Source organism: Amblyraja radiata, chromosome 31, assembly GCF_010909765.2.
Source record: "Amblyraja radiata isolate CabotCenter1 chromosome 31, sAmbRad1.1.pri, whole genome shotgun sequence".
NCBI lineage: Eukaryota > Metazoa > Chordata > Chondrichthyes > Rajiformes > Rajidae > Amblyraja > Amblyraja radiata.
The window spans coordinates 29925051-29946099 of record NC_045986.1 but is presented as its reverse complement, the minus strand read 5'-3'; the positions used below and the strand labels follow the sequence as shown (position 1 = coordinate 29946099).

Genomic DNA, 21049 nt, shown 5'->3' with positions numbered 1-21049 from the left:
TCTCTGGAGAAAAAAAGGAATAGGTGGCTTGTTGGGTTGAGACCCTTCTTCAGACTGAGAGTCAGGGGAGTGGTAAACAAGAGATAATGACGGTGGTGTGGAGAGATCAATATTTTATTATGTCATTTGAACCTCAATGAGGCTCAAACGGACCTCCGTTTCCCCAGCCATACAAGACAATTTCCTACAGACATACACACAATTCAATTTACAAAAACATCCATCACAGTGGACCCACTGTGATGGAAGGCAAAGTCTTTTCTCTCCCCTGTTCTCATTTCTCTCCCGATGTCCAAGCCCCAGGCGGGCGATGAGAAGTCCCACGGCCATTTTTAGGCCGTACCGGGCGATGTACGGCCCCGCTCCCAGTCTAAAAGTCACAAAGTTGGAGCCCCCGGCGGGCTCTGGAATGTCCCACGGCCATTAAGCCGCGCCGGGCGATGTACGGCCCCGCTCCGGGTCGGTCCAACCCCGCGACACGGGCTGGAGAAGTCGCGTTGCGGGAGCTCCGGAAAGCGGTCTCTCCACCCGGACCCGCGGGCTCCCGATGTCCCAGTCCACAGGACCCGTGGCTGCAGCTGGAGCCTCCGGGCTACGTGGTCGGGCCGCAGCAGCGAGTCACCACCGCTCCCCACGCTCCGATGCCGGCCAGCCCCACGATGGTAAGTAGGTCCGCAGCTCCGCAGGCTCCGTGACTGGAGCCCCCAGGTCGTTCAGGCTGGAGGCCGCTCCACGATGCTAGGCCCCAACGACAACGGAAACCCGACAGGAAAAAGGTCGGGTCTCCCGTCCAGGGAAGGGATTTTTACAAAGTTTCCCCCTTCCCCCCCCTCCCCCCCCCACATATACACAGTCAAAAACACGATTAAAAAATACATTTAATGAGACAAAAAAAATAAAAAAATCAGACAGGCTGTAGGGGCCGCTGCAACAGTGAGTCGCGCCACCACCAAATAGAACAAATATAGAACAAATGAATGAAAGATATGCAAGAAAAGTACTGACGATAAAAGAATCAGGCCATTGTCAGCTGCCTGTGGGTTAGGTGAATACGTATTGCAGCCAATGAGACTCAACACGAACCGTGCCTGCATCACTGTGGTGGAATTTTACAATGACCTGTCTCCATTCTGCAACTACACAACATGGCAATTAAATGTTATTGGGCACAGAGCATTTTCCTGCTGCAATGTCCACCCGTGTGTGACTGGCTGTGGACACGCTCTGGACAACACAAATTAAAGCTGTAACAGGCAGAATGTTGTAGAGTGATACAGTGTGGAAACAGGCCCTTCAGCCCATCTGGCCCACACCGGCCAACATGTTCCAGCTATACTAGTCCCACCTACTTGCATTTGGCCCATATCCCTCTAAACCTGAAGGTAGACAAAAATGCTGGAGAAACTCAGCGGGTACAGCAGCATCTATGGAGCGAAGGAAATAGGCAACGTTTCGGGCCGAAACCCTTGGGTGCAGGAGTAGGCCATTCGGCCCTTCGAGTCTGCACCGCCATTCAATATGATCATGGCTGATCATCCAACTGATCACCCAACAGAGGCAGTATCCCATCCCTGCCTTCTCTCCATACCCCCTGATCCCTTTATCCACAAGGGCCACATCTAACTCCCTCTTAAATATAGCCAATGAACTGTGGCCTCAACTACATTCTGTGGCAGAGAATTCCACAGGTTCACCACTCTCTGTGTGAAAAATGTTTTTCTCATCTCGGTCCTAAAAGACTTCCCCCTTATCCTTAAACTGTGACCCCTTGTTCTGGACTTCCCCAACATCGGGAACAATCTTCCTGCATCTAGCCTGTCCAACCCCTTCAGAATTTTGTACGTTTCTATAAGATCCCCCCTCAATCTTTTAAATTCTAGCGAGTACAAGCCGAGTCTATCCAGTCTTTCTTCATATGAAAGTCCTGCCATCCCAGGAATCCCAACAAGAGGGGAATGCTTTCATTTCATGCTCCTTGCCTCCACCGTGCCGTGTAATTGTGTTCCGTCTATGCCATTGGAGACATGCAGTTGTTGCTGTTCAAATTCATAACACAATCAACATGAAACGAAATGACCCAGTGTCCTGATTATCTTGTCTGATTAATTCTTTATCCATTTTATAATTTAGTTTGAGCAATGGAGTGTGTAATTAGCAGGCCACTCTCCAACCAATGCCCTCCATTTACAGATTCAACCACAGCTGTACTTATGTTCCATTATCGAGGCCATCTATCTATAATTGGATCTGGTAGACAGGATGGCATCATTAGTTGTCATTTCCCCGCACCCTTACAAAGACTCGACAGCCCATTAGTGCCAGGGAACGCTGCTGTGTCTCTCCACTTGTGTGGCCTGGGATGACTTGTGGAATTCCAGCCACCACTTCCCCTGATCCAGAATTACCTAACGAATTCTACAGCAAAAAAACATAGAAAATAGGTGCAGGAGTAGGCCATTCGGCCCTGCAAGCCTGCACCACCATTCAATATGATCATGGCTGATCATCCAACTCAGTATCCTGTACCTGCCTTCTCTCCATACCCCCTGATCCCTTTAGCCACAAGGGCCACATCTAACTCCCCCTTAAATATAGCCAATGAACTGGCCTCAACTACCCTCTGTGGCAGAGAATTCCACAGATTCACCACTCTCTGTGTGAAAATTGTTTTTCTCATCTCGGTCCTAAAAGGCTTCCCCCATATCCTCAAACTGTGACCCCGTGTTCTGGACTTCCCCAACATCGGGAACAATCTTCCTGCATCCAGCAGGGAGAAAACAAACTGCTGGAGGAACTCATCGAGTCAACAGCATCTGTGGAGGGGAGAGGATGGTTGAGGTTTCCGATTGGGACCCTGCGTTAGGTGAATCATCACCTTGGCTCCACAGACGCTGCCCGACCTGTTCAGTTTCCCCAGCAGTTCATGTTGTGCACCAGGTTCCATCACCGGCAGGTACCTTGTGTCTCCGATGAATTGCAAGCACTGCTGTGCAGTTTGGTTTTGCGATCCAGTGTGAAAACAGGCCCTTCGGCCCACCGTGTCCACGCCGACCAGCGATCTCTGCACACGAACACTATCCCGCACACTAGGGACAATTTGAATTTTACCGAAGCCAATTAACCGACAAACCTGTACATTTTTGAAATGTGGGAGGAAACCGGAGCACCCGGAGAAAACCCACGCGGTCACAGGGAGAACGTACAAACTCCTTAGAGAGAGCACGTAGTCAGGATCGAACCCAGGATCGAACTCTGGCGCTGTGAGGCAGCAACTCGACCGCTGCGCCACCGTGCCGACACGTGATTATGAGATATGTATCGATATGTACAATCTAGTGCAGCTTGGAGCGGCGTTTTGTTTGAAAAGATTTGTTTTTTAAGACTTCTTCTTTCGTGTGGCGTGCACAGCCTAAAGTTGTTGGACAACTTGTTCTATTTGATCTTCTGTTTGTGCACGTCGAGTTGATTGCATTAGTCGAAACAGGGCGGACCACGTGAAGGTTGCAATCTTCCACCCCTGTATTTTAGTACAGGGGTTGAAGAATGGACATCTTGGTGAATGGCCTGGTGATGATGGCCACTGGGAACCAAAGCCACTGGTGGGGTTTGGTTTCTATTCAGCCCTTCAACAATAGCACTAGCATTGTAATTACCACACAGCACTGTTACATCTGGTGCCTGAGAATAATGTCAGGGAGGTGGTGTCGGTATAACAAACGTGCTTGGGAAGCTTCCAACCCAGCCTTGCCAACGGTGAATTCTCTCATTTTAAGTACCATTATCTTACACCCCCCGCCCCTCCCAACTTGCCCCCTTCCAACACCTTTGTCCTTTTACCAGCTCCACGGTAATTCTCTGTATTTATTCTCTTGAGATCGCACCTTCTTTAGCCAACAATGGACCTACCAGGATAGACACAAAAAGCTGGAGTAACTCGGTGGGTCGGACAGCATCTGTGGAGAAAGGGAATGGGTGAAGTTTCCGATCAAGACCTGGCCCGCTGAGTTACTCCAGCTTTGCTGTCGATCTTTGGTTTAAACCAGCATCTGCAGTTCCTTCCTGCACATGGACATACCAGGCACCGCCCTGCCTGTGGTCATTTGTGGCTGCCCACATGGTTCCAGCCCTTTTCTCATCTCCTCTTCATCTCAACTTTCAGTCTGAAGAAGGGTCCCCGATCTATGTTCTCCACAAATGCTGCCTGACTCGCTGAGTTACTCCAGCACTCTGTGAAACGTCACCTATCCATGTTCTCCACAGATGCTGCCTGACCCACTGAGTTACTCCAGCACTCTGTGAAACGTCACCTATCCATGTTCTCCACAGATGCTGCCTGACCCGCTGAATTACTCCAGCACTGTGTGTCTATCTTTGCTGTGATTCACATGTTAGCTCAGCTAAGTGAGCATCACTCTGGTGTATTTTATACCAACGTGTGCACAGAAGGCATGTTCCGGCTGCCTACAACTTGCATTCCTCATTTTTATTACACAAAGTGGTGGGGGAGGGGGGTGTGGGGGGGAGGAGAAAATCACATCCATCTGTCACTGCAGAAACACATACATCTCCAAGTATCACATTAGAGATTCAAACCTCTGACAGCAAAGACCCCTGTAAACGGGGAAGTAGATTTGTCTGACAGAAATGTGTGTTGTGGTGTGTTTGAGGTTGGAAGTGCATTAAGAAGGGGAAGCTGTAAGCTGTGTGCTACCTGTTTCTAGTCTGCAGTCGAGGCTGTGTAATATTGTCTTGGAACCCCTTAAGATCCTTGAAGCCAGTAACGATGATCTGAGCGCCTGTCACGGCGACTGGCAGATTTTGGCTGAGGTGACAGCTGCCTTCCCTCGGCCTCCTGCTCCGAACACTCCAGACATGCCTCGCTGGATGTAGCGCGAAATGTTTGCCTTGTCGGAGAGCTCTTTGCAGCTATTGTTCGTCTGCGAGTCAATTGATCAGAACGCAAGCATCTATCTCAGCGAGCAAGGTATAAGGCTGACGGGGCCAGCTCCAAGCAGAACTTGTGTTTAGTCACGGACAAGTGGCTGCTATGCTCAGGATTTGAATAAAAGGCATGGTGTTTGATGAGCTACCCTAAAGAGGCTGGCTTTTAAATTCTCCAGAGATCACGTCAACAACTGCCTGAGCATTGTGTTGGAAGATCAAAGACTCCAATCCTGTTATGGCAATTGGACTCTCTTCACCAATTTTTGATTTGACTGAAGGCCAATTAAGATTTATATTAAGAGTATTGGTGGTGTTGGGATAAAATGACGGGATGGGACCACCAACCTTCAGAAGCACAGTGTGCAAACAGGCCCTTCGGCCCACCGTGTCCGTGCCAACCAGCGATTCCCGTACTCTACAAGCTAGGGATTATTTACCATTTTTACCGAAGTCAAATTAATGTACAGTGTGAGGAACTAGAGTGTGAAGCAAACCGGAGCACCCGGAGAAAACCCACGCAGTCACGGGGAGAACGTACAAACTCCGTACAGACAGCACCTCTAGTCAGGATCGAACCCGGGTCTCTGGCGCTGTGAGGCAGCAACTCTACCGCTGCGCCACCGTGCTGCCCAAACTAATGCACATAATGTCTGCAATCTATATCTGAGCTATAATTGTGTTAAAAATAGTGCACAAATCTCATCCCAAATTAACCCAAATATCTTCATTCAAAAAAGGGAGTTAGGACGGGAAAGTTAGATTTTCTTTTTAATTTAATTTATTTTCCAGTATGTTTGTCTCTAACCCTGTCATCTTCAGTTTGTTGATTTGACGCTGTCCCACCTATTGGGACAGATTGCAGAATGATTCATCCATTTATATACATCTTCCTTTCGTTAGACATCGGAGATACTGTGAGGAGACAGGCCCTTCGGCCCACCGAGTCCGCCACAACCAATCATCACCCCGCACACTATTCTACACACTAAGGACAATTTTACAACTTGCCGAAGCCAATTAACATACAATCCTGCTCATCTTTGGAGTGTGGGAGGAAACCCACACGGTCACGGGGGAAGAACGTACAAACTCCGTACAGACAGCACCCATGGTCAGGATCAAACCCGGGCCCCTGGCACTCACTGTAAGGCAGCAACTCTACCGGTGTGCCACTGTGCTGTGATCCTCCTCCATCCATCTCACGTCTCCCCCACAGTTAGATGTGCCAGTACATCGTTACCCTTGAATAGGGTAGAATCTGAGTACATTTTGGAATGGGGAAGTCACAGTTAACAAAGGGATAAGTCACACACGGAAAGTGTTTTAAATTAAGGTTCGATTTCATGCCTCTTGCTGCGATCTGTGAGGCATTGGCTATTGAAATGCTCAGACCATTTAGTGGTTGTTTGTTACCATCAAAGCAATCCCCGAGTCGTGACCACACCATCTTAACCTTGTAAAATGGTGGCCAGTGTACGTTTTGTGTTGATGTAGTGCAAGTCAAACTCAGCCTGAATCAGTGATATTGTTGACCGAGGAACACAGAGTATAATTTGCAACCTTTTGACTTTCTCCAGACTATATTGGCACCAGCGCCAAAGGTCAGATGACTGCGCAAACGCTGATGGATTCTCCGTGGTTTCCTTGGTAACTCCTTGTTTGAGCTAATGTAGTAAACCTTGGCCCGCATGACCCGAGCGATCTGTTTATAATTACTTGAGTAGAATTAAATTAGGAAACTTCTCATCCTGATATTTTCACATATTGGAAGATTTATCGTAATGTGTCCACATCAGAAAGATTAGGCTAAGCTGTTTATTTGTGGCAGACTGCAAACTGAAAACTGAAAGCTAATTCTGTTCACCTTGAGAGGAATCGACTCTCTAGGTTCATAGAAACTCAGTTGCTGCCCGTAACCACAACTTATGTTTCTTGTGGAAATAAATGATCTTTTAAGGCTGAAGAAGAGTCTCAAGCCAAAACCATTCACCCATTCCTTCTCTTCAGAGATGCTACCTGTCCCGCTGAGTTACTCCAGCATTTTGTGTCTATTCAAGATTGGGTTGGAGTAACACATGCTTTGAAGGGAATTGAACTTTAAGGGGAGTAAAAGTTTCAAACTGAAATATAACATTATAAATACGTGGTTTGTATCTTCCTCAAAACGCTACGCGCTAGCACTTACATTTTTACATATTCTGACATATTTTTGCACTCCACGCCGTAATCGGGTTCCCTTCAGATTTCATGCTATATTTCACGTTATTGATGATTAAAGCTTTAAAAAAAAAAGCCGAATTTAACATGATTTTTACTGTTAAGATCCTTCCTGCCGGCTTCCAACGCACTTCCAACAAAGTTGCAAGACAGGAACACTCTGAACTTTTCACCTCAATGGGATGTCACAGCAAGTGCTTCAACAGGAGGGAGAGGGCGAATTGGCATTGCAATTGAAACTGCTGCGGCAGGCAGGGGAAGTGCTAGACTCTTACCTTCGGGAACGGGTTGAGTTAGGGACCACGCCTCCCGTGGGGGCTACGGGATAGTGGTGAAATATTGCGTTGGGGGACCAGGCCTCCTGTGAGACAGGGACCCAAAGGGTCCCACGTGGTCTAGTGACATTATAAATACGTGGTTCAATAACAAAGACAAGAACAGGCACAAGATCGAAAACGTGTAGGGAGGAACTGCAGATGCTTGTTTACCTGCCTTAGTCAAACACAAGTTTGCCTACATCTTGAATAGACACAAACGGCTGTAGTAACAGCAGGTCAGGCAACATCTCTGGAGAGAAGGAATAGGTGACGTTTCAGGTCGAGACCCTTCTTCAGACGAGCAGAAGGGTCTCGACTCGAAAGATCAGCTATTCTTTTTCTCCAGTGATGCTGCCAAACCCACAGGAGAGTTACTCCTGCATTTTGTGTCTATCTTCAGTGTAAACAAACAGCTCCTTCATAAAAATAGAATGTTACAAAGGAACCATTTAGAAAGAGTTGTTTGATAGATGCTATGTCAATGGAATGGGGTGCTTTGAACTGTAGTGACTATCTACAATTATAGACACTATTGTAAGGTAAGAATCCTTGAGACCAATTTGCATTCAGTTGCTTCCTAGAAATGACGACGTGATCTGTTGTTGCAACATTGATTGAAGGTTAAACATTGGCTGGGAGGCAGCGGATATTTCCACCATTCTTCTTTAGAGTTGCATTACAGGTAATTCAGCATCCTCAAACTGAAATGGTGGCAACATGATGTCTCATCCTGGATGTGGAGACTTCCAGACTAGTGAAGTGGGGATAGAGCTACCTGGAGGTGCAGCTTGAGTCTGTCACCAGACTCCCTTGCCAGCTAGTTATCTCTGCATTGAACGATGAGGATCGGCTTCAATGCCAAATACACAGAGTTTAATGGATTCCCAGTCCGTTGAATGAATTCTTCAGCCCAGGAGATTCCAGAATGATAAATTTACTGTATCTTTCAAATAGAACGAGGACATTCAGGGCTGCAGCATCACTGGTCCTCATTTAAACACCGTCAAACGTAGATCTGTGGACCCTGGCAGGAATAAACCAAAATGGATGAGCATTCAGGCACTTTGCTCTTGAAACTTAAATGATTTCTTGGTCAGTTAGGTGAGTCAGCCTGATGTTTGTAAACGGCAATACTGAAAATGAGGTGGAATTATGAAACTATAGTCAACCCACTAAGCCTTTGTAGAAAGGAAATGTCCTAGATTCATCCAATCTGCCTCAAACCTGAACAGTCCATGTTATTAAGTCTAAAGAAGGGTCCTGACCCAAAACGTCACCTGTCCATGTTCTCAAGGGATGCTGCCTGAACTCATGCGTTAGTCCAGCATTTTGTGTCTTTTCTTGTTAAACCAGCATCTGCAGTTCCTTGTTTCTGGCACATGTTACTCATTGATCAACTTCATCAGTCATAGGAATGGAATTAGGCCATTCGGCCCATCGAGTCTACTCCGCCGCTCAATCATGGCGGGTCTATCTCTCCCTCTCAACCCCATTCTCCTGCCTTCTCCCCGTACCGTTTGACACCCTTGCTAACCAGGTACCTACCTGTAAGGCAGCAACTCTACCGCTGCACCACTGTGACACCGTCACTAATCAAGTGCTTGTCAATCTCAGCTTTAAAAATCCCCAAAGATATGGTCACCATGGCCGCCTGTGGCAATGAATTCCACAGTTTGTTGAGAATTGAGACGATCTACCCAGTGCAGGGAGAGATTTGGGTGAAGTTAGAGTATACAAGGTTGAGTAATGAACCTTTATCATAGTGGCATGTAGTACCAAGAGACCAGCAAAACCTATCCATGCATATTTCAGATTCATTAGTGTGAATATTTATAAAGGCCCCAGTTCCCTAACGATGCCGTGTTCAATGTACTCGTGTATTAGGATAATGGGTAGAACTTTAACTTTCTCACCAATGGCTTTTTCTAATGAAGTCACACTGTGTGGAACTGAACGGAAATCGACTGAATAAAAATTTCATAAGGAAAATACATTTTCACAAATTGCAATCTTTAGTATCTTTTTTCATGAAATGCCTCCATCACGAAGACAAACCGGTTTACCCCTGAGATCTCCAGGCAAAATTACTCATTACAGATGAGGAGCTGATGTCTTTCAACTCCTACAGGAGCAGTTAACTGACACGTCGTCCTGTGGAGAAACTCCATTAGGTTTGGGGGAATGAGGAGCTCGTAGATTTAAGCACCTTCTCCTCTCTAAAGATCCCCAGACAATTCTTCTGAAGGACGTAGACACAAGGAACTGCAGATGCTGCTTTACAACAACAAAAAATACAACGTGCTGGAGTAACTCAGCGGGTCAGGCAGGCAGCATCTGTGGAGAACATGGATAGGTGACGTTTCACAGAGTGCTGGAGTAACTCAGTGGGTCAGGCAGCATCTGTGGAGAACATGGATAGGTGACGTTTCACAGAGTGCTGGAGTAGCTCAGTGGGTCAGGCAGCATCTGTGGAGAACATGGATAGGTGACGTTTCACAGAGTGCTGGAGTAGCTCAGTGGGTCAGGCAGCATCTGTGGAGAACATGGATAGGTGACGTTTCACAGAGTGCTGGAGTAACTCAGTGGGTCAGGCAGCATCTGTGGAGAACATGGATAGGTGACGTTTCACAGAGTGCTGGAGTAACTCAGCAGGTCAGGCAGGCAGCATCTCTGGAGAACATGGATAGGTGACGTTTCTGGTCAGGACACTTCTTTAGACTGATTGTAAGCTTCGGACTTCTGAAAGACAATTGCTGTTTCTATCTACGGTGTCAGCAGCCTGCCATAAATAGCAGTGGGCGATCGATTAGGCTCTATTTCAGTGTTGCTGGTCGGCAGTATTGGTTTCAGGCCACTGCCTCATGTGGTTTTGCCTGGAGTGTCTTTCACCTCTAAATAGAACATAGAACATTCAGCACAGGAACAGGCCCTTCGGCCCACAATGTCCATGCCGAACATGATGCTAAGTTTGACTAATCTGCTGCCTGCACTGCCTCCCAAGTCAGTTTTTACTTTAGAGAGACGGCGCGGAAACAGGCCCTTCGGCCCACTGAGCCCATGCTGACCAGCGATCCCCACACGTTAACCCTATCCCACAAACACAAGGGACAAACGGGTGACAGGGGTTATGGGGAGAAGGCAGGAGAATGGGGTTAGGAGGGAGAGATAGATCAGCCACGATTGAATGGCGGAGTAGACTTGATGGATCAAGTTCTATTCCTGTTCCTTATGACCTTCTGACAATTGTACAGTAATACCAAGCCAATGAATCTACAGACTTGTGTGTGGGGATCGCTGGTTGGTCCGGTCTCGGTGGGCCGATGGGCCTACTTCCATACTCTACCTCCAAACTAAACTAAACTAATCCAAATAAAACAGCAAGATTTGTGCCTTTGGTTTTTAATTGACATTGGTAAAATTGTAAATTGCCCCTAATATGCTAGTGTAAGGGGTCAGCATGGCCTCGGTGGGCCGAAGGGCCTGTTTTTTCACTGTATCTCGGAAGTCTAAATGAGTGTTTCTAGTGGGTTTTAATAACTTAATTGATCACAAATGTAAACAATTCCGCCTCAGTGAATGGTTTGGAAACTCTGGATATTCTGTCTTCTGTGGTATTGATTGATAAAGATCCAAAGGGCATAGATTCATCCTGCACTCATGACCGCCTCAGCCAAGGCAGCGACTTGACCATTATTAGTCAATGTGCCCTGGAGCAAGAGAGGCAATCAAGTCAGTTACAGTTCCCACACAATGCCCAGTATTACTTCAGTGGCTTCCATGTTAGCAAAGACAAGCATGAAGATCATCGTTCTACCAAAACAAAGCAACAACACAGCAAGAGGCCCTTCAGCCCACAATGCCCATGCCGAACATGATGCCAGGTTAAACTGACCTCACCTGCCTGTACGTGATCTTTATCCCTCCATTCCACGCACCCCGAAAAAGGGAAGTACAGCAGGATCTGGGGGTCCTTGTACATCAGTCTATGAAAGTAATCATGCAGGGAAAGCAGCCAGTGAGGAAGCGAATGGCATGTTGGCCTTTACAACAAGAGGAGTCGAGTGTCGGAGCAAAGAGGTCCTTCTGCAGTTGTACAGAGCCCTAGTGAGACCACACCTGGAGTATTGTGTGCAGTTTTGGTCCCCTAATTTGAGGAAGGACATTCTTGCTATTGAGGGAGTGCAGCGTAGGTTTACAAGGTTAATTCCTGGAATGGCGGGACTGTCATATGCTGAGAGAATGAAGCAGCTGGGCTTGTACACTATGGAGTTTAGAAGGATGAGAGGGCATCTTATTGAAACATATAAGATTGTTAAGGGGTTGGACACGCTAGAGGCAGGAAACATGTTCCCGATGTTGGGGGAGTCCAGAACCAGGGGCCACAGTTTAAGAATAAGGAGTAAGCCATTTAGAACAGAGACGAGGAAACACTTTTTCTCACAGAGAGTGGTGAGTCTGTGGAATTCTCTGCCTCAGAGGGCGGTGGAGGCAGGTTCTCTGGATGCTTTCAAGAGAGAGCTAGATCGGGCTCTTAAAAATAGCGGAGTCAGAGGATATAGGGAGAAGGCAGGAACGGGGTAGTGATTGGGGATGATCAGCCATGATCACATTGAATGGCGGTGCTGGCTCGAAGGGCCGAATGGCCTACTCCTGCACATTTTGTTTATTGTCTAAATGATCAACCTGCATTTAAACAGCGTTCACGAACGATTGGTGTTTGACCTTGGTTTTGGCAGACAAACTATGCGGTGAAAGGCCGCAGCGTGACAGTGGTTGATGGTCCATCCCTGTAGCAGTGTTGAGCGATTACTTGCTCAGTCGCTGTGTCTCACACTGAGCGTAGATTGTGGATTAACATGTCCAGTTTGTCAAGATCAATTCTCAAGCCCCTGAATTGCGAATATTAAAAGTTCATGCCTGGAATACTTCAGTTCTTCCCTGGGCTCGTGACCTTTGCCCCATTGAAGAGGAAGGGACCTGACCTCTAGGTCACTATACTGGAGTCCTAATCACAAGCAGCTGGGCGTGTGTTTTTTTTTAATATTGGAAGCTACTCGTTTGAAAAAACAACAGGGGCATCAGCAGTTCCTTTCATAGAAACATAGAAAATAGGTGCAGGAGGAGGCCATTCGGCCCTTTGTGCCAGCACCGCCATTCATTGTGATCATGGCTGATCGTCCCCTATCAATAACCCGTGCCTGCCTTCTCCCCATATCCCTTGACTCCACTAGCCCCTAGAGCTCTATCTAACTCTCTCTTAAATCCATCCAGTGACTTGGCCTCCGCTGCCCTCTGTGGCAGGGAATTCCATAAATTCACAACTCTCTGGGTGAAAAAGTTTTTTTCTCACCTCAGTCTTAAATGACCTCCCCTTTATTCTAAGACTGTGGCCCCTGGTTCTGGACTCGTGCCAGATTGGGAAAAATTGTCCTCACCTCAGTGTTAAATGGCCTCCCCTTTATTCTAAGACTGTGGCTCCTGGTTCTAGACTCGCCCAACATTGGGGGGAAAAATTCCTGCATCTAGCTTGTTCAGTCCTTTTATAATTTTATATGTTTCTATAAGATCCCCCCTCATCATTCTAAACTCCAGTGAATACAAGCCTAGTCTTTTCAATTAATCCTCATATGACAGTCCCGCCATCCCTGGGATCAATCTCGTGAACCTACGCTGCACTGCCTCCCCAGTAAATTCAATGGACAGTAGGTGCAGGAGTAGGCCACTCGGCCCTTCGAGCCAGCACCGCCATTCAATGTGATCGTGGCTGATTCCACCTCAGCTGCACCTTTTGCCGAGGCTTTGGGTTGCGAGTGCTTCGAAAGACAGCCACAAAAAGCCGCAGATGCTGGAAAATCGAAGGTGCACAAAAATGCTGGAGAAACTCAGCGGGTGCGGCAGCATCTATGGAGCGAAGGAAATAGGCAACGTTTCGGGCCGAAACCCTTCTTCAGACTGATAGGGGGTGGCGGGGAGAAGGCATCCATGGAGAGGAGTCTGAAGAAGGGTTTCGGCCCGAAACGTTGCCTATTTCCTTCGCTCCATAGATGCTGCTGCACCCGCTGAGTTTCTCCAGCATTTTTGTGTACCTTTGATTTTCCAGTATCTGCAGTTCCTTGTTAAACTCCATGGAGAGGAGGAATGGGTGACGTTTCGGGTGGTGTACGTGCTCTGGTTCATTGGAGATGGAAAAATCATAGAGCTAGGAACATTCTTCTGCTCAATGCCAGTGATACTCCTGTGGGCATTATAACTTTAAATTACAATCTTTTCCTTTAAATACTGGATGACGAGTTCCTCGTGCATGAGTATATCAGATTACAATGTTATTCACCACCAGCTCGACCGGTTTGGGAAGCTGAAGACAGGTACAAATTCCAGGACAGACACAAAATGCTGGAGTAACTCAGTGGGCCAGGCAGCTTCTCTGGATAGAAGGAAACCCATTCCTTCTCTCCAGAGAGATGCTGCCTGTCCTGCTGAGTTACTCCAGCATTTTGTGTCTATCTTTGGTGTAAGCCAGCATCTGCAGTTCCTTCCTTGTTTAAGAATAAGGGGTGGGCCATTTCGAACGGAGTCGAGGAAACACTTTTCCTCACAGAGAGTGGTGAGTCTGTGGAATTCTCTGTCTCAGAGTGCGGTGGAGGCCGGTTCTCTGGAGAGAATTATTTCAAGAGAGAGCTAGATAGGGCTCTTAAAGATAGCGAGAGAGAGTCAGGGGATATGGGGAGAAGGCAGGAACGGGGTACTGATTGGGGATGATCAGCCATGATCACATTGAATGGCGGTGCTGGCTCGAAGGGCCTACTCCATTATCTATTGTCCTACACATTTTGCCTGTTGTTCATCCCTTGCTTGTTCCATATACCCCATCATTTCGCCCACACAAATTACTAATAATTCAGCACCTGATTCCAGGGGTTCCGATGGAAAGACCCCACTGATTGGTGCTCTGCGCACCCACTGCTTGTAGACTAGTAGAATGAGCTTATCGCCCAGCAGTGACATACACACCAGTGATAGCTTGGCGTGTTACAGCGCCATTTAATGAGGTTACTGCCATCAGGTTCTCAATGTTAAGACTAATTGCAGGTTCACGGAATGATTGATGGCTGGTGACAAAGTGGTATCGCCATGGCAACATAGCACAGGTAACAGGAAAGGCTTCAACTTGGTCCAAAGGCCTTCATTTCGCAGGGCTGCTCAAATTAAATTCCATTCACTGGCATTTAGAAGGATGAGAGGTAAAATCTTATAAAACATATACAATTCTTAAAGCATTGGACAGGCTCTATGAAGGAAAAATGTTCCCCATGTTGGGGGAGTCCAGAACCAGGGGTCACAGTTTCAGAATAAGGGGTCGGTCAGTTAGGACTGAGATGAGGAAAAAACGTTTTCACCCAGAGAGTTGTGAATCTGTGGAATTCTCTGCCACAGAAGGCAGTGGAGGCCAATTCACTGGATGTTTTCAAGAGAGAGATAGATTTAGCTCTAAGGCCAAAGGAATCGAGGGGTATGGGGAAAAAGCAGGAATTTTAGATGATCAGCCATGATCATATTGAATGGGCAGTGCTAGCTCGAAGGGCCGAATGGCCTACTATTTTTCTATGTTCTAAAGGGAGCTTGTTTATGGAAGCTGCTGCTGAACTGAGATCCTCCCTACTCCCAATCAAAGAATGAGTGTAGAAGGTACATGGATAGGACAGGTTTAGAGGGATATGGGCCAAATGCAGACAGGTGGGACTGGTGTAGGTGGGACATGTTGGTCAATGTGGGCAAGTTGGGCCGAAGGGCCTATTCCTACACTGTATCGCTCTATGACCTGTCATTTTTAAACAACGCTGTGTTATAATACTGGAGGATGCAGGCTTATCACCGTAGCAACAGTAATGGTGGGTACTTAGTTAAACAGTATGACTCTGGGGACAGTATTACCAGCACAGGGTTGTAACGATGGCATTGAGGTAATTTACTGATGGGAAAATGTCTGTCGCTGTCCCGTACATGGAGACTATTGGTGGGCACACTGCTGAGGAGACAATATAAAAAGGTGCGTATCTAGAAAGCAACATGAATTGGCTGCAACCTGACCCTATCTCTCCTGGGGGTAGACACAAAACGTTGGAGTAACTCAGCGGGACAGGCAGCATGTCTGGAGAGAAGGAATGGATGACGTTTCGGGTCGAGGCCCTAGGGGATGTGATTGTTTTCCGGATCGTATCTCCGGTTATTCTGCGGCCTAACATCGTGGAGCTGGCGGCCTTGCTCGGGACTGACTTTGAGCCCCACCGCGGGGCCGTGGACTTACCATCAGAGCAGATCCCTTGCCTGGGATCGACCCTACAACCGCGGCATGTGGAATGTGGGAGCGGGTAGAAAACGTAGATGTTGGGAGCTCCAAACGACGCACAAGGTTTCGACCAGCCCAGACCCGTGGTCTGATCATCCAGCGTGGGGGAGCTGAGATTCCACCCCCCCCCCCCCCCGATGCAGGGGCTTGATCGCCCCAACGCGGAAGGCCCGACCGGGAGCCAAGATCATCCCGTCAATGGAAGGTTCGAGGCCTCCGACCGCCGGAGAACAAAGAACGGAAGAGATTTGGCTCATTTTCGCCTTCCATCACAGTGAGGAATGTGGAGGAGTCACTGTGGTGGATATTTATGTTTAAATGTATTTTGTGTGTTCTGTTGCTTTTTATTGGTATGACTGTACGGCAAATCAAATTCCTCGTATGTTGCAAAACATACTTGGATAATAAGGTATGATTATGACTATGATCTAGCAGCGATAGATTTGGTCTCCTTTTTCCCCTGCTGTCATTCTCAGAGTCCCGCCAGGACTCCCTTGTCATTCTGAAGCTGTCATCCTGATGCGAAGCAGAAATCACAGGCGACCTTGCGGCAAACCTCTCCCTTCGTGCTGCGGCACTCAAAGAATTGTAAACGGGAAGCCATCTCCTTGGCGTAGCAAACATCTCGGGCCTGCCTGTCAACCTGTCAGCTTGCTCTGGCTTGCCGGCAATTATGAATGTCACAGGGCGGGCAGGGAGTAGCTTTTCATGCTCTGCAGATTCACACACGCATCAATCCAGCTGCTCAATCTCTCCGCGCTTTCTGCATGCAAGAAACGTGCGCAGATGATTTGCAGTCTGTGTCTCACCTCATTTCCTCTCCTCTATTCCCACCTCCTCCTCCCCCCCCCCCCCCACATTTATCCTCCAGCCAGCCCCCGCCACACAGTCACATGTTTTGAATCATCTGGTGTACAGGAAGCCAGATGCCACAAATGTGAGATTAGTTTTAATGAGCCAGACGAGGTCCCAGACCCTGAACAGTGCAGACAAACCCAGCGACCAAGATATGTTCGGCATTAGCTCTGTCTATACCCGGAGGCCCAATATTGACTTGAGCAGCAAAGAGGGATCGTTCGTTCGCAGACGCTTTCATTTTAAATACAGAGGAGTGGAACTTAACGTGGTTCAACCCGATAAATTAGGTGACAAGCAAGGAGCGGGCAATAGGCAGAGGATGAGGGATTGAACGTGGGGGGAACTGCTGTGATAGCGGGTTGGACGAAGGAGGACCTGGCATGGGGGATCCCCGTGAGAGGGGGGAGAGGAGAATAAAGGGGGACCCAGCGTGGGGGGACCACAGTGGACAATAGGGGGACCACAAATGGAATGTGTTCCAAGATAGTTTGTGTTAAAATGGGATTGTTGTAACTTTGTCGACGTCCTTTCTGTGGCGACCCTTTCCATACCTCAAGAATGCAAAACGAAGAACATCTCACCTTATTGTCACTTGTGACTAGTCACAATCATTCTGAAGAAGGGTTTCGGCCCTTAGATGCTTCCTCCATAGATGCTGCCTCACCTGCTGAGTTTCTCCAGCACTTTTGTCTACCTAGTCACAATCATTCAGATATCTCGGCCATTTCTCTTTGTTGGCCACAAAGGCTTCAAGACCACAAATAGAATCTAAATCCCTGTCCTCGTGTCACTTGTTTCTTTCAAGCTGCTTTTATTAACTGAGACCCTTTCGGGTCGAGACCCTTCTTCGAAGGAATAGGTAACGTTTCGGGTCGAGACCCAAAGGGTCTCGACCCGAAACGTCACCTATTCCTTCCCTCCATAGATGCTGCCTCACCTGCTGAGTTTCTCCAGCATTTTTGTCTACCTTCGATTTTTCCAGCATCTGCAGTTCCTTCTTAAACATAGAACTAATGTGAATTTGTTAGCCTTTAGAGATACAGCGCAGAAACAGGCCCATCGGCCCTACCGAGTCCACGCCCGGCCAGCGATCACTTTAGCACTATCCGACACACTGACGCCAAGTAACCTCCAGACCTGTGCGCTTTTGGAGCGCGGGATGAAACCGGAGCACCCGGAGGAAAACCCCACAGTGGGCCGAAGGGCCTGTTTCCCTGCCGTATCTCTAAACTCTCACTTTCTACGCCCTCTCTCAGCGAGCTGCCTGTACCAGTCTCAGAACTCACTCAACCTTTCGAGGAAAAAGTTAATCAAATACATGAAGTGGGGAAAAAAAAGAAGAGAGCTGGGAAATAGAATTAGGAGCAAGTAATTTGTCCACACAAATGCACAAAACAGACTGCAGATGGAAATGGGGTTATTCTGCAGCAGAGTCATTCAGTGTACATTCCCGCGTGCCAGAGTGCCTGTCACGGAATCTGCTTCCTTGTTTTTCAATGGCATTCTCATCCCCTCTGCTTATTTTCTCTGGTCTCTTACTCTTTCCGATGATGTCAAAGAGCAAATCCAGCTGCAAATGAGATTTTCAACACGGCAAAATAAAAACGATGTTTCTTATTAACTCGCAGAGCAGCCAGCTTCGACTCCTCCTGTTTTGCCAAAACCATCCTATTCTAAAGGGCCAACCTCCAAACAGAATTCCTGGTTTTTGCTGAGTTCTCTGACCTACACGCTCCTCAAATTTAACCCCTTGTGTACCCTGTGTTTAAGAAGGAACTGCAGATGCTGGAAAATTGAAGGTAGACAAAAATGCTGGAGAATCAGCGGGTGCAGCAGCATCTATGGAGCGAGGGAAATAGGCAACGTTTCGGGTCGACTTAGAGTAGACTTAGAAACATAGAAAATAGGTGCAGGAGTAGGCCATTCGGCCCTTCGAGCCTGCAGCGCCATTCAATATGAATAGTTAATAGGAAATAGGCAACGTTTCGGGCCGAAACCCAAAGGAAATAGGCAACGTTTCGGGTCGAAACCCGGAAGGGTTTCGTCCCGAAACGTTGCCTGTTTCCTTCGCTCCATAGATGCTGCTGTAAAATTCCTGCTCCTTTAAGTCCCCCCTGTCCCACTTAGGAGACCTAAACAGCAACCTCTGATGACCTAGCGGGTGAGGCAGCATCTATGGAGTGAAGGAATAGCTGACGTTTCGGGTCGAGACCCTTCTTCAGATAAATTTCACGCAATGTTTTACAGGGTGGAAGAGTGTCGGGGAGACTTCGGACAACATGAGAGCTTGAAAGCTGACAGCTTTTTTTTGAAGAAAGGGTTCCACTTTTTCTCACAGAGAGGGGTGGGTCTGTGGAATTCTCTACCTCAGAGGGCGGTGGAGGCAGGTTCTCTGGATGCTTTCAAGAGAGCTAGATGGGGCTCTTAAAAATAGCAGAGTCAGAGGATATGGGGAGAAGACAGGAACGGGGTACTGATTGGGGATGATCAGCCATGATCACATTGAATGGTGGTGCTGGCTCGAAGGGCCGAATGGCCTACTCCTGCACCCATTGTCTATTGTCCCGACCCAAAACGCCACCCATCACAGTAGAAGTAAAAGCCGCGTTCATAACGGCGTCGTTATAGCCCGTGTGGTGGCTGGAGCTAAATCTCTACCTTTTCTTCCCCCCCCCGACCCTACAGCCATGAAGACAGACCGTAAACGGTTAAAGGCGGAGAAGGCCGACCTGGTAAACCAGATGCAGCAACTCTACGCCACACTCGAGAGTCGGGAGGAGCAGCTCCGGGATTTTATAAGGAATTACGAGCAACACAGAAAGGTAAATAAAATAAAATGATGTGAATTCTCAGTGGATGTGAAGAAAAGGTTTTAAGGGGATAGATTTAGGCACCCAAGGGGCAATGTATTTACACAAAGGGTGGTGGGTGTATGGAACGAGCTGCCGGAGCAGGTGGTTCAGGCAGGTACGTACTACTATGGGGACGACAGATGGCACAATGGGCTAAGTGTTCGGCTGGCAACCGGAAGGTGGCCGGTTCGAATCCTGCTTGGAGTGCATACTGTCGTTGTGTCCTTGGGCAAGACACTTCACCCACCTTTGCCTGTGTGTGAATGTGTGTGAGTGATTGGTGGTGGTCGGAGGGGCCGTAGGCGCAGAATGGCAGCCACGCTTCCGTCAGTCTGCCCCAGGGCAGCTGTGGCTACAGAAGTAGCTTACCACCACCGAGTGTGACTGAGAAGTGAATGAATAATGCGATGTAAAGCGCCTTGAGTATTAGAAAGGCGCTATATAAATCCCATCCATTATTATTATTATTATCACAGTGTTTAAACAAGGTTTGGACAAGTCCACAAATGGGATAGGTGTAGAGGGATATGGGCCAAACGCAGACAGGGACTAGTGTAGATGGGACATGTTGGTGGGTCTGGGCAAGTTGGGCCGAAGGGTCTGTTTCCATGCTGTATGACTCCTATGTCTAGGCAATAAATAAGTGGCCCTGCTGTGGATCTAAACTTTTGTGTTATACCCTGAGGATGTTTACTAATATATGGATGCCTGAATTGTAAAGTTTCCTTTCCCTGATGTCGACATTCCTTACCTCATCGAGTTTTATAATCTTTTATGCATCATTTAGAAAGTAGTCCCTGTCAAATCAGTGAACCTCGGAACTCCTTGAATGCCAAAACAAGAAGGGTCTCGACCCGAAACGTCACCCATTCCTTCTCTCCTGAGAAGCTGCCTGTCCCGCCCGCTGAGTTACTCCAGCATTTAGTGTCTAAGCCAAAACAACGCTAGGATTCGTTGAAGTCTCATACAGTGACATGAATGATTATTACAGAGCAAATGGCACCTTAGACATGGTATGGATGGTGTGGCTTCTCAATGCCCCACTCTCACCCCCCCCCCCCCCCTCGCCTCCCCCATTCCCCTCACGCTCTCTTTCTCTCTGTTGCTCCCACCTTCTCCCCCTCCTCCCCAATTCGCTACCCTCTGCACTTTCTCCTTCGTGTAGAGATTCAAGAGATTTAGTTGAAACAGGCCCTTCGGCCCACCGAGTCCCTGCCCACCATTGATCTACCCATACACTAGTTCTATCCTGCACACTAGGGACAATTTGCAGAGTTTGGGAGGAAACCGGAGCACCTGGAGAAACCCCACGCGGTCACGGGGAGGACGTACAAACTCCGTATAGACAGCACCCGTAGTCAGGATGGAACCCGGGTCTCTGGCGCTGTGAGGCAGCAACTCTACCGCTGCGCCACCGTGCCCCACACCATTGTTGGGTAAAATAACTTCTGAGGAGTGGAGAGACCTGGAGTAACATCTCACTGGCCGCTGTTGTCCCAGGGCTCCATATCTCA

At 48.0% G+C, this 21049-nt stretch overlaps 1 protein-coding gene across 6 annotated transcripts in view; it reads left to right on the top strand.

Moving 5' to 3' along the window:
• Window positions 1-21049, top strand: part of kazn (kazrin, periplakin interacting protein) — a 165773-nt gene that overhangs the window by 91531 nt on the left and 53193 nt on the right. For all 6 annotated transcript variants that reach the window (XM_033048423.1, XM_033048421.1, XM_033048424.1 and 3 more), the window contains one exon: window positions 19369-19505. In XM_033048423.1, coding sequence (XP_032904314.1) covers window positions 19369-19505 — 137 coding nt within the window. The remainder of the gene's footprint in view (window positions 1-19368; window positions 19506-21049) is intronic.